Here is a 23461-nt window from a genome sequence, read left to right as displayed (position 1 = left end):
TTTCAGATTTCCGATGCGCTTCGGAACATGTTCATTGATAATCTGTTCAATTAAATACAGTAATGACCGGATTTTATCAGGTCCCGTTGTTTTCTGTCCCCGATTTTATCACGTATTAGTATTACACGTATTACACGGAGCCCAATTTTGTCACCTCCCACTCCCGCGGGTATTTATAGCAACATTTGATATTACTTAGTTTCAATAATGTGTTTCATAATTGTTTTCCTAATAAAACTTTAACAAGATTAGGTTTTGATGAAAATTTTAGAAATTTAAACAAAATCCTAAACTAAGCCTTTGTCAGTCTGTATATAAAATAATTGAAACCACCCAACCCATACAACTAAATTTTAATTTCAGAGTAATGGTGAAAATATGATTCTTTTCATAGATATCAAATTTTACATATTTAAGACCTAAATTTGGGAGTTCATAGAAATTTGGCCTCTTGGTTAAAAAAAAATTGTATCTCGTTTTATTGTCTCAGTCAATTCTTTGGCTTATTTAAGGTCAACTTTCCCAAAGAACCCATATTTTTTGAAGCCTCTAACTATTTTTAAAATCGAAAACAAAAACCGAAAAAGTGCTGCACGTGTGAACCGGCCTGAAAAATTCACCCGATGTTCGTTCAAAATCGAGTCAATCTAAAAAAACAGCACTTTTTCGATTTTTGTTTTCAATTTTAAAAATACTTCGATGCCCGTAAAAATATGGGTTCTTTGGGATAGTTGACCTTAAATAAGCCAAAGAATCGATAAAGCGATTAAAAATTTTTGACGGGAAAGGTCAATACCGATATAAAACACAAATTGGTTAGGTATTATCATTTTCATATCAACCATTTAGAAACACTCATTGCATAGTTCTAAAGTCAGAAATCTTGTATAGTATACACAGAAGAAAATTAGTGATATTAACAAAAGATAATAGACAATGGAATAAAATTAGTTGTAAATTTCTTGCGAAAATTTAAACTTAAAATTGCGCTCATAAAGTTTTCCTCCAAAGTTGAATTAACTTTCAGCTTATTTTGTAAATTTTTATTTTAAATGGCAGAAATATTTTACACATTGCTCGTAATTTTACACGATATTCGTGTAATTGGATGGTTTTGACAGATTGGTTGCTACTACTGCTTTTAAGTTTTTGGGATCATGAATATCTATTTTGAGCTCTTTTGGCGAAAAGGCGCCAAACGCCACATTCTAGAAAAAGAAAGCATTTCTCATGAAACGATCTTCTTTTCAAATTTGACTTGGGCGATATCGACTGAACTTCTACAATTTTGTTCAAACCAATATAAAGCTTATCACAATATATGGAGTCTAGCCAAGGAAATGTTCGGTTGGAGAATTGTCTTGTCTTACCATTGGAATAAAATATGATGTGGCCAGGCTGAAACAATTGAGTTGAACCAACGGTACGGAATGTTGCACTAGGGATTTTTTTAATTCTTTCTGTTCTATAAATAAACTTCTGATAGTATTAAGTAGTGCAGAGCTCCAATTCCAAACATCCTTAGTCAACCTTCATAGTGTATTTATTACAAATTTATTACATTCCCACATATATTTTTCCGTCGAGCAATTGCAAACCATGTCTTCATTCAGTTTATTACGCTCGCAAAACAATAAATACTCATGTATCCGACGCCCACACTTATCGAGTGTGTGAAATCATAAACAGTTCTCCTGAATTTCCCACCACCCAGCTTCCGTAAATATTGGCCTCATAGCCGTACCGGCATCCCATCCTAAATGTAGTGCATGCATATTTTGTAAGCCGGCGATATTTATCACGATTCACATTTGCGCGGCATTCCGAACTGCAATATGCACAATAAATGACGCAATAGTATAATGATGCGAATTGTGCCCAACGGAAATTGCCAGAATCGTTGGCTATTACTACGGGTGCGCTGGATCGATAGCGGACCAGTTTCAGTGCACCGTTCGAGGGAACCGTTCCGATCTGGTGGAAAGCGAGAGGGACTAAGCAAACATTTGCGGATCGTGCCCACAATATCAACAGTTGGCGTAGAATACTTTTGTTTGCATATTAGAAGCGGAAATGAACATTTCGGTAATTTTCCTCACGCTTGTGGCTGCGCTGATGGCCCTGGTTGCCGGCCCAAGGCAAACGGAAGCGGGCGTTGGATACTACCACTACAAACCGTACGGCTATTACAAGCCGTATTACTACAAGAAGTATTACTATCCCGGTTATTACTACAGGCCCAGATACTACCGGCGAGGATATTACTGGTGAACCATCTGCGCAATCCAATGAAGATGTAAATAATATTTGTTAAGTGCATAGAATCGTTTAATTTTTGCAATTTTATACTGTCGCTTTTGAGAGAAACGTGTAGTGTTGAAGAGAATAAAATTCAATTTCAATTTCAAGTACAATTAAATCATTAACCCGGCCAAGAAGGCCAGTCAACATGTCTGTTGTCGTTAAACGATCACAACTTGGGTACCGAGCGTGGACCGGGTTTAAAGCAGCGGCGATGTCGCGTGCTATCAAGTGAAAAGCTATAAAATAACTCAGACGTCTTACATCGGCTATCCATCTATCCTCCCAACATGCCAGCCGCAAATGGATGGAATGAGAATGAGTGATAGACCGTGTTAAAGATGTACGATGAAAATTTTCTATTTTTAATTCAATTCTTTGCATCGATTCATCCCCTTTCGACATGATAAAGTGAGGGCATTGGTATCAAGATACAGTCGAGTCTCGTATTACACACCTAATATCACATGATCCCTACAACTGACGGTTCGTCCAATGCCTTAAAATATCTAAATGAACGAAGAATCCTACAATAAGTTGTAATCTTATAAGCTCTGAGATTTATACCAAATGAGGTGTTATTTGCAATAAATGGTAACCTAACTGTACAATGTACATACGTCATTGTAAGAGGTGGTAGTTGAAGAGCCACCTCACACTTTTAAAATAATCAATGTTGTTTAGAGAGTCATCCATAAACTACGTGATTTCCATTTTCTTTTATTCATTTACATCGAGCAGGACCACACGCCAAAATCGGGGAGGTGGTGGCTCACCCACATCTACAATCATCACGTGGTTTCGAACCGGGCCCTAAATGCCTATATTGAAGGTTGTGTTGCACTGATGACACGGTACTTACGGTGAGTATCACTATACCATCATGAGCCCACTTATTTAGCCACATCTATATAGAGGCTACAGGCTCATAAATAGCTCGAACTTCCGATCCGCGTGAACTATAAGTGGCTGTCGTCTCCACCACCATCGTCTTTACGAACGTGAAGACCGTATAGCACACCGTTGGTGGTTGATGGCATTGAGAGGTTCAAGTTAAGAGGATGTCATTCAGCACAGTAAGCTTACATTGATATAATTTATCAATAAGTCGCTTCTAGTACCTTGTTGATTTTGACTAAGTGGTACTGTCACAAATAAGCTTAGATAGTGAGTTACATATTGGCTTTGATTCTCGTGTTTTGATTAATTTTCACTTTTGAGTAGAAAACTTACAATACCTCCCCATTTTAGGAGAATATAAACTAATATTCCATGCGACCATCGAATGAAGTAAAAATCCAATCATAAATTGTCATGATTGTTGATAAAATTCGTTGGAGCTTGATCAGTGGTACATTTGCTGTGGCTTTTCAACAGATTGTCTTAACGTTTTATCTCTATCTTAGCCATTTCTTCCTGTTTCTAATAAAACTATGCCCCACCACCTCCAAAAATTATCCGTTTTACAACGGCTATGGAGGACTTTTGCGACAGAAATAATTTCCAGAGATGTGCGCCACTGCCGCCGTCATTTTTGCATCGGCTCGCCGCTATTCAAAATCGGTCACGCCGCTAATCTAAAATTTCTCACGCCGGTTAACCTTGTAAAAATTTCGAGGAAATTTCGATTAATCTTCCGTGAAAACCTCCAAAGAATCTCGCGTGAATATTCCAAGAAAGAGATTCCAATGAATATTCTACCGCAAAATTTCCGGATAATTACCCGAAAAAGAAGTTAAATAAAACTCCCGCCGAACTTTCGAACAATGTCCAGAGTAATTTTTCTAGAATTTACCGAAGTAATTTCTAATATTTTCCTGACGAGTAAATTACAGAGAGTTTTCGAGGAAATTTTGAAAAATTAGCCGAGAACATTCCGGAGAATTTTCCGATCAAATTTTGAAAATTTTCTAAAGGACATTTCGAATGATTTCCCGAGGATATCTCGAGAAATTTCCTGGTGAAGTTTCGAAGAATTTTTCGAGGAAGTTCGGAAGAATTTTCCATTAAAATTTATATTCCCATTCGGAAAAAAATGCCAAATGGATTTTAAAAAACCTCCCAAGGAAACTTTTGAAGAATATCCTAACGAATTTTCGAAGAATTTACCGAATAAATTGCCGAGAATATTTTAGCTTCCCAAAAAAATTACCGAAAAAATTCCGAGAAACTTCCGAAGAATTTCTCGGAAAAATTACGATCAAAATTTCGAAGCATTTGCCGACGTAATTTTGAAGAATTCGTCGAGGAGATCCCGTAGAAATTGCCGAGCAATTCCCGAAGAAATTCTGAAGATTTTTTTTTTAGTGAACACCGAAGAATGTTTCGAGGATATTGCGAATAATTTCCTGAAGAAATCTAAAAAAATTCCCGAGCAAATTCCGAAGATATTTCGAATAAATTACCGACGAAAGAGTTTGTGTTTGACGTCACACGCCCTGTTGCTTGAATCAACAAAATAATACGGAATTGTTATAATAAGGGTTATTTACCTCATTCCCGGCATACCATGCTTACAACTGCATAATTAGTTGATTTTAATTACAGGAAGCATCTTTCCCTGAATTTTGTAGGCCGTATAATGTTTAGAAGAAGTTTATTTTTGTTCTGAGGTGAACTAACCTAGGGCTAAAAACCTCAATAATAAAGATTAAAAAAAAAGTTTATTTCTGCTTCGAAAAAACTGTCTTCGCACAATAATGTTAGAAAAAGATTTTCAATAATTTAAGCTACCGAGGTGCAGTACTATTTCAGTTCCAGCAATTGCTTTTCCGACACACTTCACAATTCTTGGCATATGCAATATTTCATTTAATCTCTCATTCTCTTTCGGAACAGAACGCAACGGAATGAATGTAGGGGGAAAGACGGCTTTGGCAGGTTTTGTTCTATTATTGGCAGGGGGGTTTTTGTCGACCAAATTTTATGAAATTTGGCCACAATATTCTTTGATATGCAAAGAATATTCAGGCCAAATTTGAGCCTAGTCAGTCATAAAAAACCCCCCTGCCAATAATAGAACAAAACCTGCCAAAGCCGACATTCCCCCTATCTCAATGATATGGAAATGCTAATATCATCTTCCAAATTTAGACGCACATGTTCATGATAGAATTAGAGGCGAAAGTATAGAATTGATAGTTCCGTTAGGATACGGCAGGCATGAAGAATGCTTTTATAGAAGTCGATTTGAAAGCGAGCGGAGGGCAATATTTGTGATGGCACATATCACACGACCTTCCTTCTGCCAAGCTCCCGTATGAAGGGGGAGGGAAGAATATCAGTGGGGAAGCTGATATATCTCCACTCCACTGGCCAGTGTATATTACGTCGATTGTGCTAAACTTATGTTGTTTTGTTTTTATCACAATAAAAACCGCAATAATAGGACGTAGTTGCCTATCGTTGCGATATTTTTTGAAGGTCATTCCTATTGTTGCTGTATTGCTTGTATTTTTTATGGAGAACGATACCACAACAATAGGACCTTAGCACTACCGCAAAAAAAGGCTCAAAGGAAGCATTTTTTAATGAAAAATGTTGATTTTACATCATTTTGAACGGAATTTTGTCAAAAAAAAAGTGTTCTAGCGGTAGATTCGAAGAGTTTTAGCGGATTCACAATTGTTTTGTATGCAATTATATCCATAATGGACTATCCAGCTTTTTACGCGAAAGTGCCATAATGCTCTGAATCACCTCTTTTGACACATGCTGTGTCCCACGGCATACAAAAAACAAGGCAGGCTCATCACGTATGTAAACACTCAGTTTGAATGTAAACATGTGACGTCACTGCTATCTTCGCACAAGCTGGACCGAGACGATGCTCTACACGGAAGCTGGCAAATACCCATTTAATGGATTTTATGTACCCATTTTTGGCATCAATACCGATATGTCAAATAATGGGTAAATTTTTATCAACACAAAAAGAGTATTTTCACCCCATTATAGAGAATGACTTCTGGTAAAAAATAATGGGTAAATCGTACCCTCCCAGAAGTTTGAAAAGAAAAGCAGTCATTTTACCTGTCTTCTGCACCAGAAGGAAAAAATTTAAAAAAAATCGCATGAAAAAACTAATTTCATGCAAAATTATGATGCAGCTGCAACGCTGGACTATCAGGACAAGGTAAGTGGTGATTACTGGGAAGTGGCTACTGAAAAAGATTGGCATATGTTTCTATTACAGACATTCAGTATACGGATGGCGGTGGCGGATTGTTCTAATCTCCCTTGCTCTAGCTCCCCTGCTGCAAACATGTTAGGAGCGGTCAACCGGAGAGATGAACTATCCATAGTGTTTGGTACACCGCTTTCAGCTAGGTTTCAGTTACTTGGAAGCAAAATAAATCCAACATTCTATGAAGAATAGTGGAAGGATTTTGATCCGGATGCCGCGGTAATAAATCAATAATATTTTTGTTAAATAAACAGCCATATTCCGACAAATTTTAATGTTTCGTATTTCTTCAAATTCCCTCCTTCAATTAACAATAAATTGAAATTTCAGAAGGATTGTTTTGAAAAAAATGGGTAAATTTCATACATTTTCTGCAGCGAAACAAGGTGTAAAATTTCCCCATTTTTTGAAGTTCAATGGAAGTACCCATTAATGAGTAAATGCGGTTTACCCATTAAATGAGTTATGCCGCTTTTCTTCGAAATGGGTACGAAAGTACCCATTAATGGGTAAATGGAGGCTTCCGTGTACGGTCGCAGCATGCTTACTTTTGTACTCCAACATATGGCGATAAAATTGGCGTCACATTTGCAGTGTCATTTTTCTAACGAGCCTACCTTGTTTTCTGTATACCATGGCTGTGTCCACTATAATTTTTATAAATGGATCTTAGCAATCTGTGACTAGTGATGTTTTTAATGAAAATATTCAACTGTCATAATTTTGTTCAAAATTCTAGCATGGCGCTTTAAATGGAGCAATGGTTTATTATTTCAATCAAGTGTTCCACTAAAACATAATATTTTCATTTCTTCTACTCGTTTTACTTCTTCTTCTTCGTTGGCATTACATCCCCCACTGGGACATTGCCGCCTCGCAGCTTAGTGTTCATTAAGCACTTCCACAGTTATTAACCGCGAGGTTTCTAAGCCAAGTTACCATTTCTGCATACGTATATCATGAGGCTAGCACGATGATACTTTTATGCCCAGGGAAGTCGAGACAATTTCCAAGCCGAAAATTATCTAGACCGGCACCGGGAATCGAACCCAGCCACCCTCAGCATGGTCTTGCTTTGTAGCCGCGCATCTTACCGCACGGCTAAGGAGGGCTCTACTCGTTTTAGGTGTCCATAAAACAGCTAGGCACGCTTATGGGATACGAATCATGATGTTTTCCACGTTTTTCAATTATTTATCATCTCGGCAAATCCAATAATACAACACCATGACATTCTATTGCTGCAATATCATTTGCGCAACGTATTTAATATGTTTTTTTCTTTCATTGTGTAATTCTACGATGACTGCAAATCTTGTAGCAATTTAATTCCAAGTTTTTCAGGGTACAGCATGGCGTTTTCACTAACCTAGTGATTGTAATGCAAAACCAATGCTGTTTTCTATTGTATGACCACATGATGTTCTCACCTAAATCGTAAGGGGAAAATAATGCTAATTTAACAGACGTGTAACTGATTTTCAAAGTGGTATTACTGATAAACATTTATGTACATTTACACAGCCTTCAATTTCCTTTATCTATTCAATCATGTACTGGGAGACAATCACCACAAATATCTATCATTTGCCTTTGTTGATTATCGACTGGTCATCGATACAAATAGCAACAAATTGCAAAGATCTTTCTATTACCGGGATATAATTGGTTGAACTAGTGCAAATGCCCCATCTGTTGAATTCTTAAGTGAAGCACAATATGCACTGATCGCGAAAGGGCTTAGGGAAAACAAAACCGTCTGAAATTCACCTTTATTCAAGTTTACCGACGACCAAAACTCGTTCGAATGCGGTTCGATGTTTATTTACGACCATTAATGCGGCAACAATTACCCACAAGAAATAATTATTGTTAGGTATTAATTAATGCCAATATTAAAAAAGGATTACCAAGGATAACGTCACATGGGGATACTAGTCATCCACCCAGAGCAGATTGTTGGGGCATATTTCTTGAGGCATGGCTCATCACCTGATCCGTGATTCTAAGAACTAACGCAGAAACGACTACATCGCTACTCCGCATTTCAAACAGGGAAATTTCTGTGCTCTCATATATAGTGTATTGGCCAATGCGAAGCATTTGGACCTTCATTTGTCTAGTGCTTGCGAGTATGGGGGAGGTTCCTTCATCAGTGCTGCCACCTGGAAAAGTTTAGAGAAAAAGTAGAACCATGGAAATTTGACATGGCATGATATAGAAAATGAGAATTAAAATGTCTCTAGAACGTTAAAGAAATTTTTTTGTCGATCAATTTTTAGTTTGTGGGGTTAGAAATTCAACAATCTTAAGCATCAACTGCTTATTCGAAAAAAATATAAAAATCGAGATATCATGTCTAAAGCCTGTCCACGTTAAATTTCGGACACCCATCCAATGGTATTTTTTTAAATTTTTACAAACCACTGAGAAGATTAATTTACATGACAGCTGAATCCCTCCGCTTTATGTGATTCTTTGAGCATATTTTCATTCTTGTCAAAGTGATGAAATGGCTACAAATCAATTGGACATTGTCTCAGTGTCCGAAATTTAACGTAGACAGGCTTTATTTAGTGTGTTTTTGAAATTCTAACCCCATAAACCAGGAATTTTTAGAGAAACGTTCTTAATTTTTGTTTTATAACAAAAATATACTTCATTTCCTATACCACACCATCATCAAAATTTCAATGATTCTACTTTTTCTCTCGATGACAGCTGGTGGTCTTCTCCTCCCCTACAGCCCCCTGAAACGGCTGTCATCTGCATACAATATGATTGAAGCCGAAAACTTGGTGCTAAACTTGGTGCTAGCTGTCAAGCTTCGGCTTTAAGCACGGAACACAGTGACGCATGCGACAATATCGCTCGAGGAAAGATTTAATTCGAATAAAAAATAAATAAACAGTAAATATTTTAGGCTCGATTTTAGGCTGTTGTTAAAAGAAAAAGCGCACCGTCTAACATATGTTTCATAAATTTATTGCAATTATCTCTATCCAGCTTTCCACGCTCACCATAATGGCGGATGCTATAAAAAGTTTGACAAGAACTGTTTCCCGACACTGAACTGAAATTCCTATCTAAGCAAACGCTGATTGTTCCCGTTACCAATGACACCTATCGAATTGTTTATTTTTCTATCAACAAGAAAATCCATGCAAGATTTCTAAATTTCTAATTATTAATTATGCGAACATTTTCTAATGTTTTTCTTATTTCAGATATGATAAAATGATCCCGGAGTAAACAGTCATAAATGAAGAGTTTTGTAATTTAACGGTTCCCTCAATTGTCATAAAATATGCCTAAGGGTAGCGCAATCTGTTGCTAGAAGGTGTAAAGAAGCCTTATCGGTCTCTCTGAAAACAATGAGATATTGAACATCCTCATCAATATCAATTTGAAATAGCGTTTATTTAAAATTTTCGTATTATCGAACACTTTGCCAGAGATTTACAGTTTTTGGAATGTAATCCGGTGTTTTCAAAATGCTCAAACGCCGGTTTCACGAAAAACCGTCTGGATCTGGATGTTATCTGCCATAGCTTAGGAACGTAGAACTCGTGTCTAAAACATTTGTATCAAGATATGATATAAGACATATGTAAACCGCGAAAACTCTAGCTAACAATGCTCCACGCTTCCGCAATATGATCGCGGGGAGTTGAGCTGCGCATCGTAGGATCGTATCACCTTGCTAAATTGTCAGATATGTCCTTTATGTACTTTTTTCCTTTGGTCGTACAGTATGAGTAAAGAACCATGAAAGTCATCAATTCAGGACAACTCTCACATAAATTCCTGATACCGACAATTCAAACTGAAACATTCGATAATTTTCTCCTCATTCGAATAACATCACAACACGATATTCTAGATCTAGCCCAAATAATTTCTACCCAACGCAACTACAAGTCAACACAAATGCATGCAACGATGATCGATTGTTTCAGAATGTTGGTTTCAAAGACCCTAAATCGCTTTTATCAGACTTTATGAAGCTGTGCTGTATACCTACACATTATATGCCCAACTCGCTCGGCCACGACAATTATGTATACATAATATGTAGGTACACTGCTGTTGATCACATGCTTCTCAAACTGCACGCTGCACGGCCATGTTAGAATTGAAGATAAATTAAAGCCAATGGAATCTTAATTGTATGCATATTTCCTCGCATACTTAATTATCCGATAATACCTGAAATAATAGGAGAGTTAGAAAATATAGTAAATAAAAAATTATAAGATTTGGAGCCTTGCGCAAATGCTTTTGTTGATGGAATAATAAACAAATTATTGTGTATCGTTGGTAACGGGAAAATCGGAAAAATCAGGGTTTGCTGAGACGAAAATTTCAGTTCAGTGTCGGGAAGCAGTTCTTGTCAAACTTATTATAGCATCCGCCATTATGGTGAGCGTGGAAAGCTGGATAGCTGAATCGTTCATTTCAGATACACATGTTTCGCTATAGCGCAAAAGTTATCAGCACTGTATTTGTTACAATAAAAAATACCAAATTATTAATAATAACAAATTTGTCAAGTTTGCCTGATACCCATGTCGATATCTGAACAGTTGTGATAGATGTCTGAAGGAATTTGGCAAATATTTGGCATTGTGATAAAGAGTGAGCCTTTAATTTCTAATGCATCGTTCTGTAAATGTACTGTTCTGTAAAAAAAACAATTTTTTTCAAGTAGAAAAAAATAGACGGCAAACCAATTAACTGATTGATCAGCAGTGATTTATTTTTCCTCCAAATTTTAGAACACTATTTTCGTTGGAATCTAAAGCAAAGTAAAACAAAAACGCTGGTATCTCCAGCTGTTTTCTGTTCATGTTTGAATTTATTTATTTTGCTGCTCAGAAATGCAGTGCAATTGCAAAGTACTTGTACAATGCTTTTGACCTGCAATTCGATAGTTGCAACAGTTTTGCAGTTATCGGACCGCTAAACTTCAAACTGATGTCAGACTCAATGACAGCTGCATTGCGCTGCACATTTAGATGCACTTTTATTGCATCTGACGTCGATTGACAACAGTTTGACGTCTAGAATGCGTTGCAGTTATCGAACGATATTCGTTAACTGCAAAGTAAACATTTTGCAGTTATCGAACGGCTACTGTATCTGAAATGAAAATATTCTTCGTTCTGGACAGTGCAACATCTTTGGACCCCCAAATGTACACATTTTGGACACCCCCTTTTAGTCTGTTCAAAAATGAATTTTCAGTATGCACAGGTCATTTGAGCTAAAGTAAAGTCTTATCATTCGATTGACATGCATCAATGAGAAGATTGCAGCGATTTAAATTTGCAATTTCAACATTAACTAATTGTGTTCGTTCTGAGATATTCAATGATGTATGCAATTTGAAGCGTAACGCATTGTAACGCTTGCCTTCTTGATTTCATTGACATTTCATTAACATTTCATCCAATTTTCAAAACACATTCGCAGCAATCTTATTTGCATAAAGACCATGCGGGATTCAGCAGCGGCATTAATTTTAGTTCAGATATCAAGAAAATGTCGACCCTAATTTTTCGGTAAATGAGATGGACTTTGACTCGGATTCTGATAAACTTATTTCTCGAAGGACCTTAGCTCTGTTAGTGGAATGTCTAGAAGTAATTTGATTAAAAACGGAAAGCAGTACTGGTTTGGACTTTTCTCATACTATGTATCAAGTGTGATATCACAAAATAAAATTTGAAATCTAAAAATTGCGTTTATTATGCAGTAGAAGGAAAGTCTAGCCCCGTACTGCCAACCGTTTTTAATTAAATTGCTCCTAAAACGTTTGAGAAGAGTTTTAAAAAACTTCCCGTATGTTTCCCCGTGCAATTTTTTTCAAATATTATCCTTCGACTTCTTCTTCTTCTTCATGCAACCTTTATTCGCCAAAAATGATAAATTCATGAGGATGATGATGATCGCTGCGATGGCAAATGACACAAGACAAATGTCAAATAGATTTCACCTTTCCAGAACATGTTAAATTGTGGCGGCTATCGAAATTATTTTTTTTTTCGGTGATAATTTCGGCTGATTTTGATGATAATTATATTGTGGCAGCTATTACCGCACGTAAAATGCTGGGTAAATGACGAAAACAGAACAATATAACTTAAGTTATTGAAATTTAAAATTTCCAGGATCGAAAATCATTTTGCGATACATAATTAAATACCCGCGCGAAATGTACGGTACAATATGAACGGAGCTTTAAATTTCAAGAACAGCACTAGCGCCACACCAACAAACGGTGGCTTCAAGAACTAGTGCTTGTTTCACGGGGTTGCTCCCCTATTGATCATATATTACCCACAAAATAATCTAAATTCAATTCACCATCGTAAAAAGTGGTGGTTTACGGTTTTCATCTGTTGAATTGGTCATTCAATACGAGCTGGTCGAATAGATACAATGTTTCCGTCTTCCTTTCTCCGATTTCCTCGTACTCCTAATGCAGTTTTCAGGTTGCAACCTTTGTGTTCTAATTTCAGCTCTGCAATTGCACAGTCAAAGCCCTAGAAATTAGTTTCATATTTTGAAACATATATGAAATACAAATCTGAACGCGATTTTCATAACATTTTTTGATGGAGGCAAACATGACAGATTTTTAGACTCTAATTCATGGCTACCAAGATACCATTCTTCAAAATCATTTCACGGCATACGTCAAATTTAATTCACCCCTCGATAATTTATGGCTAGCGTAAAAAGCTGGATTTAAACACTACCGCAACATTAGGGCATACCACAACGATAGGACGTTTTACCCTACTAATGTAACCAAAATGTTCAGCATCAGGTACGTATAGCCGAATCGCAATCTATTTTTCAGAAATAACTCTTCGTACCTTAGTAGGGAAAGCACCTGTCTAGCGTACTGGTTTCGTGGGATGACACCCCACCGAAGGACCCTTCAATACATTTTTCGAACTAAATCTCGCTTAACTTTTTAAAAAGACCTAAGCAATTTTTTTAAAGAATTGATTTGAATAGTGCAATCAACAGTTCAATATGGAGGCTTTTGGTTGCAGTACTCAAATTAATTCATGAAAAATGTTACTTAGGCTCTTTTGGAAAATTAAGCGAGAAATCTATCACATGTTGTGCATAAGCAGGAATCAAGTTTCAGACTTAGTAATTAAGACCAGTTGATGTTTTAACCATAAATATTTATCTCATATAAAAGAATTACTCGAACATGTAGAATAATTGTTATTTTTCAATAACAAATATCTGACGATGATACAACGAGATACAAATAAAACCACTTGTAATAGAGAGCTTTGAAGCTTATCTTATGAATGTGCATTAATTTGGCTGCCACTTTTTGCAACCATGCGAGATATTTTGGTGTGAAAAATGTGTAATTTTGTTCGTAAATCTCGAATTTCCTTCTAACAATAGAAAATATTGTTATGATTAAGTAGCTGAATGCTGTATTTTTATGTGCTGAATAAGCTTCTAGAACATTGTAAAACTCAAAAATTCGACCATGCAAAATTATGAATTGAATACCAGTTTTTATAGGGTTAAATGACCTATTATCTAAAATTGAGTCATATTTTGTTCTTTTCAATAGATAGACCCCTAGTGTCTGTGACTAAGTTTGTCTGTACATTATTTCTGTCAACTTTCCCAAAGACGTCATTTTGTTCCTTCAAAATTTGAAAAAAATAAAATTTCTTTCTTACTTTTAAGTGACTTAATAAAAAATAAAAATTTATCAAATGATACCCCTTGATGTATGCAACATACTTGCTGAACATACTATGCCATTTAAAACACGATTTCATACCGAAAAAGCTGACGATCACGTTTTTCGGGATTTTAACCACTGTGCATAAATAGTAGCCATATGATCACCAAGCCTGTTTATCCAAAAATTCCAAATTCTGTCTTCAAAAATTTTAGAATCCTCCTCAAAGAATTCTGAAGAATTCCTTCTCAAAAGATTCTTGAAAATTCCTCCAACAGAAGTTCTGGAAAATTCCGCAATGATTTCTCGGTAATAAAATGTTCCAGAATTCTGGATGGAAAATTCACCAATTTTTTTTTGGATAAATTCCTCGGAAATCCTGAAGCAATTTCCTAGATCTCTTGAAAGGAATTTTGAAAAATTCACTGATAAGTTCTGCAAAATCCTAGCAGGATGCACTGCAGAGATTTTATTTTCTCCTTTTGTTGATTGACATTTCACTCTGGAATGCTGTCGAATCGTAACTTTGTGTTCATTAAACACTTCCTGCGAGATTTCTAAAGCAAGTTATTATTTTGTATTCGTATATCATGATGATTCTAGTTCCAAATCAAGCCCCCTTCTGGAGATATTCTGAAAGAAGTTCCTGAACAATGTCCTGAATAAATACCTAAAGTCGTTTCTCAATAAACTTTCCCAAAGAATGCCTGGAGAAGCTTCTGCTGGACTTTCTGTGGAAGTTTCGGAGAAATTCTTGAAGAAATCTCTGAATTTCTTGAACGATTCTCCACAAGTCCGCCGAAAATGACTGCGAATGCCACTCTTTGCCAACATTTTTTATACAGAAATATTTTACTCTAGCACTCGTCGTTAGGCTGTACTTCCTATATTTAGGTTCACATTGAAAACCCATTTCAAATCCATTAGACGTTTATTTTTACGCGTAACAAAAATATACATACAGGTCAATGACCACGAAGACCGCTAGAACAGAGTGAAGTATGTATACCAGGTTGGTACTTCGAGGGGGATTTTTTTAATCAATTACAAAAAATGATAAATAATTTTAAGACTATTACATGGTGAACAGTTCAAAAATCAAATCAGTTGAAGATTTGTTCTAAATTATAGTAACATTTACTCTTATAGACCACCATCAAATATAGATTATCATTTTTTCGCAATTTGATGATACGTTGTTCCTAGACCTGCAAACACATATTTTCATATCAGTAACCATTTCAAACGTTGTAAAACTACGAAGTGGATAATATTGATTTTATAATCATAGCACTTCATTAATCTTGCCCAGGTGAATCGCTGTAAACCATAAATGTTGAAGTGTCAGCCGATATCACGTTCGTTCGTTATAGTAACGCAAAACTCTCTTCCATCAAATACCTGATGATAGTGTGTATGGATATAAACGTGCAATGGTGGTGGGGCCTAACGGGGTCTACCAACTATTACAGCATGGCACGGGAAATTGCTATCATTTGAGCACTTCCCGCCGTCTACGGTGTGGAACGGGCGGTATCAGCACAGACGCTGAATTATATGGAGATAGAAATGTGCATCAACCATGCATCGTGCAGTCATCTGAATTTAAAATGCTCTTATTCCGGATATTGAGCAATTATAAACTACATAGTTTGAAGATATTCTTGTTCGAAGAATACAAGTTTCCGACAAAAAAATAGTCCGATGGTATATTCAGTCGTAGATTTTTAGCTGATATTTTATGTCAAAGTAGACAATCTACACATGGTTCATACTAGTAGTTAGAATGCTACTCACCTCTTCCTCCAACAATGCTAATGGAACCGTTCTTTTTGGAATCCAACAGATTCTGATTATCGTTTGCAGCCATGTTTCCTGATAGAGATGTACGCGTCCAACAAGCCAATCATCAACAACGAAAACAAAACACTAACTTCCTATTTTCTTGGGTCAAAAAACCACCTAAAAGCCACACACTTTTATTCACATTCAACCGTACACACTTTGGTAGCAGAAGGTTTGGACGATTCGTTCACCATCGGCAGAGCCTCTCTCTATAACGTAAACCGATCACGCACGTGGCCAATGTGACGAACGTTCAAAACGTTCGGTTGCAGCAATAAAACTTCCGATTATTGATTCTAGGCACCAGCACACATGTTCCAATTTCGGCACTCGAACGCACGCGCGATTATTAGATTTTCGGATGACGCTCTGCTTCGGTACAATTGGCTTCGCGGTTTATTAACTTCTTCGTCGCGTTGATATTTCGCGCGGGATAACACTATGCATCTCGAGACACACTGTGCGACTGCGGCGTTGTCCTTTTGGATGATCCACCGAATTTAATGTTGTACATACTCAAGGCACGCGGTGCGGCCGTTACTCTGGGAGCGCTGGGGGAGCGTCAGATCTAAAAATAAGTGAGACATTGGAGAAAAAGAAAGATATGGGTCATACAAGTGTGTAGATTTCAGAAAATATGACAAGTGAAATTAGCGCATTCAGGGTAAGGAAAATGCCGTACGATATAAGAGGATCAGGGATGAATGCGATTATATATTTGTAAATGCACTTTATTTATCTCACTCTGAGAGTTAATCAGAATGCCTAGCCGTACTCAGATATTTCTTTATTCTCGTATATTAGTATTTCATCCTAGAATACGAAATTTTAAACAAACATTTTGCTTCTACTGGGTCCACGATAGGCCATTCATCCTAGCTACATGTAAGTGACGGCATACCGTGTCATGCGCTGAACTAACTCACATGGCAACGATATATTGGGCGACGCGAGGAGCGCGCGCAAAAAAAACAACTCAGGAAGCGTGTCTCACTGTACGTTTCACGAGTCGCGTGTCATTCCATTAGGAAAGCATGGTTGCTTTGGTAAAGATGTTATTGATTGAAATGTTGCCGCCCGACCCGACGACCACGTTGTGCTTTTGTGTCGTCAAGGCAAACAGCGCGTGAACTGATTGTATTCGGACGTGACGTCAAAATGCGATTCGACAATGGGGATGCGAGAGCAAAACTTTTGTGTACTAAATACAATCTCATATCTTCGAGAATGCGCGCAGGAAGTCTCCGTTCAACATATTTTTCAATTGCATCACATAAACGATTTATCGATTGGAATATATTTGAACGAATAGTACAAACAGGGACCAAACCATGCATGACTAATACCTAAATAAGATTTATTTTTCACTAGATCTTGTGAAAACCAATGTTAGTAAACAGAGTATTTTGGATAGAGATTTATCGCAAAAATCAATGATTCATCTATATGTCATAGAACACTTAACACGCGTGGCAGGCAGCCTCGTTCATTCTGTTAGTGCAAACAACGTGTTTTCCACGTTGTGTTGTGTTGTACAAAATACGAAAGCGCGCTTGCCCGAAAATATCAAACTCCTGAACAAAAAATATATTTCTAGGTTTCTTAGGTTTATCGCCATTTCAAATACATTACAATATGAATAGAAAATTAGGAGCCCTCCTTAACCGCTCGGTAAGATGCGCGGCTACACAGCAAGACCATGCTGAGGGTGGTTGGGTTCGATTCCCGGTGCCGGTCTAGGCAACTATCGGTTTGGAAATTGTCTCGATTTTCCTTGGCATTAGCATTAGCATTGAACAATTCGCACAAATTCGTAGGTGGTACAAGCCTGGACAATTGTATGAGTGTAGCATCACTTCCATCCGTTACCACAGATATTGATTTGGGACTAATCACCATTACATCTCTCTCTCTATATCTCGGAAAGAACTATGATAGAAATACAAAGTAGGAAAGGGACGAGCCTGAAACTCAACTCACGACCTCCTGCTTATAAGGCAGTAGCGGTAGCCACTAGATCCCAGTGGAGGATGTAATGCCAATGAAGAAGAAAATGAATAGAAAATTAGCATTTTCAGAAGCGATCTTTCAACGCACGCATTCACCCTGAAAACCCGATAAAAGTCTTGTTTCATCAACCTTATTTTTCTTCTTCTTCTTTTTCTACTTCTACTTCTTATTTTTCTTCTATGGCTCTACATTCCAACTGGAAATTGGCCTGCTGAACTTTGGTTTTACCTTTACTTTCATGTTTCAAATATTTTTAAACAGTGGTGGGTAAAATCGATGAAATCAAAAGAATTTATGACATATTGTTTGATTCCTTGCAAAACATTTCAAAAATGGGTAATTGCAATTCCTTAAATAAATAATTTAATATGTACAACAATAAAAACAATGTCCCATTCTTCAAAACAAAAGGAGAGTATATTAAATTATTTATTTTTAATTTTATATGGCATTTTAATGAAACAGCGATGATTGATATCGGTTCGAACAAGTGTATTTGCTGAACTTTAAATAGGTACATATTAGTGAAAAATGAAACACGGTCTATGGCGTGTTATTTTACTTTCTAGAAATAAGCTGAGAAAACTTATAAAATGGGCTTGGTAGTCATATGGCTACGCAGGAGGTTGTGTGTTCAATCCCAGGTCCATTCCATTATTTTAATTTGTATCTTTTCCTATATTTCTCATGTTCTATCAATCGCATATGTTCTTCCATACGGCTTCCATCATCTATGACTTCTACAAGACCATTCTAGCGATAACTGCTAGAATTGGGAATGAACGGAAAAAGCTTGTTCTGTTGGTTCCAAGCAAACATCTTTTGGCCTTGCTATAATGGAGTAGCAACTACGGATCAAGCTCAAGAAGCTGAGAAAACTTGAAAGGAGGCTTCCGAGCCTCTTGAAAGGAGTCTACCGAGCCTCTTGAAAGGAGGCTTCCAAGCCTCTTGAGATGAGGCTTCCGAGCCTCTTGAAAGGAGGCTTCCTAGCCTCTTGAAAGGAGGCTTCCGAGCCTCTTGAAAGGAGGCCTCCGAGCAACTTGAAAGGAGGCTTCCGAGCCTCTTGAAAGGAGGCTTCCGAGCCTCTTGAAAGGAGGCTTCCGAGCCTCTTGAAAGGAGGCTTCCGAGCCTCTTGAAAGGAGGCTTCCGGGCCTCTTGAAAGGAGGCTTCCGAGCCTCTTGAAAGGAGGCTTCTGAGCCTCTTGAAAGGAGGCGTCCGAGCCTCTTGAAAGGAGGCCTCCGAGCCTCTTGAAAGGAGGTCTCCGAGCCTCTTGAAAGGAGGCTTCCGAGCCTCTTGAAAGGAGGCTTCCGAGCCTCTTGAAAGGAGGCCTCCGAGCCTCTTGAAAGGAGGCCTCCGAGCCTCTTGAAAGGAGGCTCTGAGCTCTTGAAAGGAGGCTTCCTGAGCCTCTTGAAAGGAGGCTTCCTGAGCCTCTTGAAAGGAGTCTTCCTGAACCTCTTGAAAGGAGGCTCTGAGCCTCTTGAAAGGAGGCTTCTGAGCCTCTTGAAAGGAGGCTTCTGAGCCTCTTGAAAGGAGGCCTGAGCCTCTTGAAAGGAGGCTTCCTGAGCCTCTTGAAATGAGGCTTCCGAGCCTCTTAAAAGGAGGCTTCCGAGCCTCTTGAAAGGAGGCTTCCGAGCCTCTTGAAAGGAGGTTTCTCAGCCTATTGAAAGGAGGTTTCTCAGCCTATTGAAAGGAGGTTTCCGAGCCTCTTAAAAAAGGTTTTCGATCCTCTTGAAAGGAGGCTTCCGAGCCTCTTGGAAGGAGGCTTCCGAGCCTCTTGAAAGGAGGCTTCCGAGCTCTTGAAAGGAGGCTTGAGCCTCTTGAAAGGAGGCTTCGAGCCTCTTGAAAGGAGGCTTCTGAGCTCTTGAAAGGAGGCTTCTGAGCCTCTTGAAATGAGGCTTCTGAGCCTCTTGAAAGGAGGCTTCCTGAGCCTCTTGAAAGGAGGCTTCTGAGCCTCTTGAAAGGAGGCTTCCTGAGCCTCTTGAAAGGAGGCTTCCTGAGCCTCTTGAAAGGAGGCTTCTGAGCTTCTTGAAAGGAGGCTTCTGAGCCTCTTGAAAGGAGGCTTCCTGAGCCTCTTGAAAGGAGGCTTCTGAGCTCTTGAAAGGAGGCTTCTGAGCCTCTTGAAAGGAGGCTTCTGAGCCTCTTGAAAGGAGGCTTCCTGAGCCTCTTGAAAGGAGGCTTCCAGCTCTTGAAAGGAGGCTCTGAGCCTCTTGAAAGGAGGCTTCTGAGCCTCTTGAAAGGAGGCTTCTGAGCTCTTGAAAGGAGGCTTGAGCCTCTTGAAAGGAGGCTTCTGAGCCTCTTGAAAGGAGGCTCTGAGCCTCTGAAAGGAGGCTTCTGAGCCTCTTGAAAGGAGGCTTCTGAGCCTCTTGAAAGGAGGCTTCCTGAGCCTCTTGAAAGGAGGCTTCTGAGCCTCTTGAAAGGAGGCCTGAGCCTCTTGAAAGGAGGCTCTGAGCCTCTTGAAAGGAGGCTTCTGAGCCTTTTGAAAGGAGGCTTCTGAGCCTCTTGAAAGGAGGCTTCCTGAGCCTCTTGAAAGGAGGCTCTGAGCCTCTTGAAAGGAGGCTTCCTGAGCCTCTTGAAAGGGAGGCCTGAGCCTCTTGAAAGGAGGCTCCGAGCCTCTTGAAAGGAGGCTTCCGAGCCTCTTGAAAGGAGGCTTCCGAGCCTCTTGAAAGGAGGCTTCCGAGCCTCTTGAAAGGAGGCTTCCGAGCCTCTTGAAAGGAGGCTTCCGAGTTCCGAGCCTCTTGAAAGGAGGCTTCCGAGCCTCTTGAAAGGAGGCTTCCGAGTTCCGAGCCTCTTGAAAGGAGGCTTCCGAGCCTCTTGAAAGGAGGCTTCCGAGTTCCGAGCCTCTTGAAAGGAGGCTTCCGAGCTTCTTGAGAGTAGGATTCCACGCCTCTTTAAAGTAGGATTCCACGTCTCTTGAAAAGAGGCTTCCGAGCCTTTTGAAAGGAGGCTTCGAGCTACTTGGATGGAGGGTTCCGAGTAGCGTAGAAGAATGTTTCCAATTCTCTTGCAACGAAGCAACTGAGCTTTTCAAAAAAAAAAAAACCTTCGTTTTGTCCTTTTGATCTTATGTCGCACAGCCCTTCATACACTGTGCTGGTTTTGGAGGCCAGAATTCAATAGGCTTTGATTTATTAATCGCCATGTCAAAGACAAAGTTTTGAAAAAAAAAACAATTGTCCGAAAGGGTCATTTGGCCGAATGCCGTTTGGCCGAATAGTTGAAATACGTTTCCTTATTAAGGGTGTGAAATGAGATAGTGAGTAGCAAGTAATACGAAGCAAAATCATATCTGAATGAAGAATAAACAGAAAAGAAGGAAGAAGGAAGAATGAAGAAGGAAGAAAGAAGAAAGAAGAAAGAAGAAAGAAGAAGGAAGAAAGAAGAAAGAAGAAAGAAGGAGGAAGATGGAAGAGGGAAGAGGGAAGAAGGAAGCAGGAAGAGGGTGGAAAAAAGGAGGTAGAAGAGGTAGAAAGGAGAAGGATGAAGGAAAAAGGAAGAAAGAAGCATGAGGAGGGAAGAAGGATCAAGGAAGAAAAAAGCATGAAGAAGGAAGAAAGAAGAGAGAAAAGGAAGAAAGAATAAGAAAGAAGGAAGAAAGATAAGGGAGAAGGAAGAAGGAAGAAAAAAGAGGGAAGAAGGAAGAAAAAAAGAAGGAAGAAGAAAAAAGGAAGAAAGAAGAAGGAAGTCGAAAAAAAGAAGCAGGAAGAACACGGAGAAAAAATGTAATAGAATCAACCAGATTCGGCTTCAAATCAACAATATTTTTGCATTGATTTATGAATAACAAAATTTTTGGTTGATACAACCACAAATGGGGTTTGAATCAACCATACGCGATAGATGATTCAACTCTCGTATATATTTGTTTCAACCATGCTATTCAGCTATCGCTGTCAAATAATACATCAGAAAACAAAAATATTCATGGTTGTTGTTACATTCGAAAATGCTGCGAGACTACTTTATCGACACTACGATGACATCAACAAAAGAGAAAAATTGTGACAGAAATAGAATCGAACTATTTGCATGGGGCGTGAGAGTCATTCACCTTACCTCTGCTCCATGCTTACTTTTTGTAGATAGGATGATTTATGTTGATCAGTTTATACAGGTTGTCGTAATGGTTGTCAAAAGAACGATTTTATTTTTGTTTCAATCCTGCATCGCAGGAAACAAAGGAAGCAACAATAATGTTCCATGGAACTAAGCAGTGAATCAGCGTTGAAGCAACAATTTTGAAGATTGAAACAAATATATCCACGTTGTTTGATGCAACAATCGAAATAGGGAAACTGTTCCATTTTCCATCTCCACTGAACATATATTCATCTCATCGCAAAACAAAGAAATACAGCACCAATCTTGTCGCGAAAATAAGAAACCAACCAAATTCCTTTCCATTGCTTTGTTTTTGATGGGGTGGAAATAGGAGCTATGGGATGAAGTGCGAACCGTTCCCCTTGTTGTTTCAATCGTACAGGATTCTTCTGCGTGAAGGAAGAAGGAAGAATGAAGAAGGAAGAAGAAATAATGAAGAATAAAGAAGGATGGAGGAAGAAGGGATTAGGAATAAAGAAAGAAGAAAGAAGAAAGCATGCGGAAGGAAGAAGGGAGGAGGAAGAAGAGAGTAGGGAGAAGTAGTACTCTATTCTCAGTTCTCAGTTCTCCTTTCTCTTTCCACTTTTCCACTTCTCACTTGACTTTCTATTTTTTTTTTCATATTTTTTGCCAGACTACTATTTTTGGACGAGGATTCAGAATATATAAAAATCTTATTTTGGCCAAAATGGTTACGTATGCATTTTCTCAAACAAACGGTTCAAATATAGTTCTTACTACTGAAGCCAAACTATGAATGAATCAATTACGCCAAAAATGCTGATATCCCACCATTATCCGAGCTCTGGCGCCGCCAGTGGTGCTATTTGCTCAACTAGATGTTTAATTCACTCTATTTCGGCAATAAACTACAAAGTAAGTTTAAAAATATTCAACGCTAGGTACTTTTTTCTTCCGTTTGGGTCTCCGGGCCTCCCATCAATTTAGCCGGTAAAACTATTTTCCAGCTCATATCTCCAAAAATCCGTTTTAAATCATAACAAAATCTAATCTCCAAAACAATTTATCAAAACTAATCTCTAAACTCAATTCCTAAATATCATTTTCTCGGCTAGGGCCACTAGGCAGTATGTTCCACAGAATTGACTCCTAGATATTGAACAATTTTAAGGACAAGCCTCACGGAATCCAAAACAAATTTCACTCGCGTTTTCAAGGGCACCCCATTCAATACTGAAGCAACGCAAAACTGTCATTTTTATTATTCCAGTTTTGCTGCGACGCAGCATGCGTGAAATTTGTATTGGATTCCGGAAGGCTTTGTTACG

General features: G+C 38.3%; 1 protein-coding gene across 3 annotated transcripts in view; it reads right to left on the bottom strand.

The window, feature by feature from the left end:
• Positions 1-23461, bottom strand: part of LOC134223652 (equilibrative nucleoside transporter 1) — a 164384-nt gene that overhangs the window by 74895 nt on the left and 66028 nt on the right. For all 3 annotated transcript variants that reach the window (XM_062702849.1, XM_062702843.1, XM_062702853.1), the window contains exon 2: positions 16017-16632. In XM_062702849.1, coding sequence (XP_062558833.1) covers positions 16017-16089 — 73 coding nt within the window. In that variant the 5' untranslated portion in view covers positions 16090-16632. The remainder of the gene's footprint in view (positions 1-16016; positions 16633-23461) is intronic.

The sequence above is a fragment of the Armigeres subalbatus genome, chromosome 1 (genome assembly GCF_024139115.2).
Source record: "Armigeres subalbatus isolate Guangzhou_Male chromosome 1, GZ_Asu_2, whole genome shotgun sequence".
Classification (NCBI taxonomy): domain Eukaryota; kingdom Metazoa; phylum Arthropoda; class Insecta; order Diptera; family Culicidae; genus Armigeres; species Armigeres subalbatus.
Note: the sequence above shows the minus strand (reverse complement) of the source record. Positions and strands in the feature narration are given on the sequence as shown.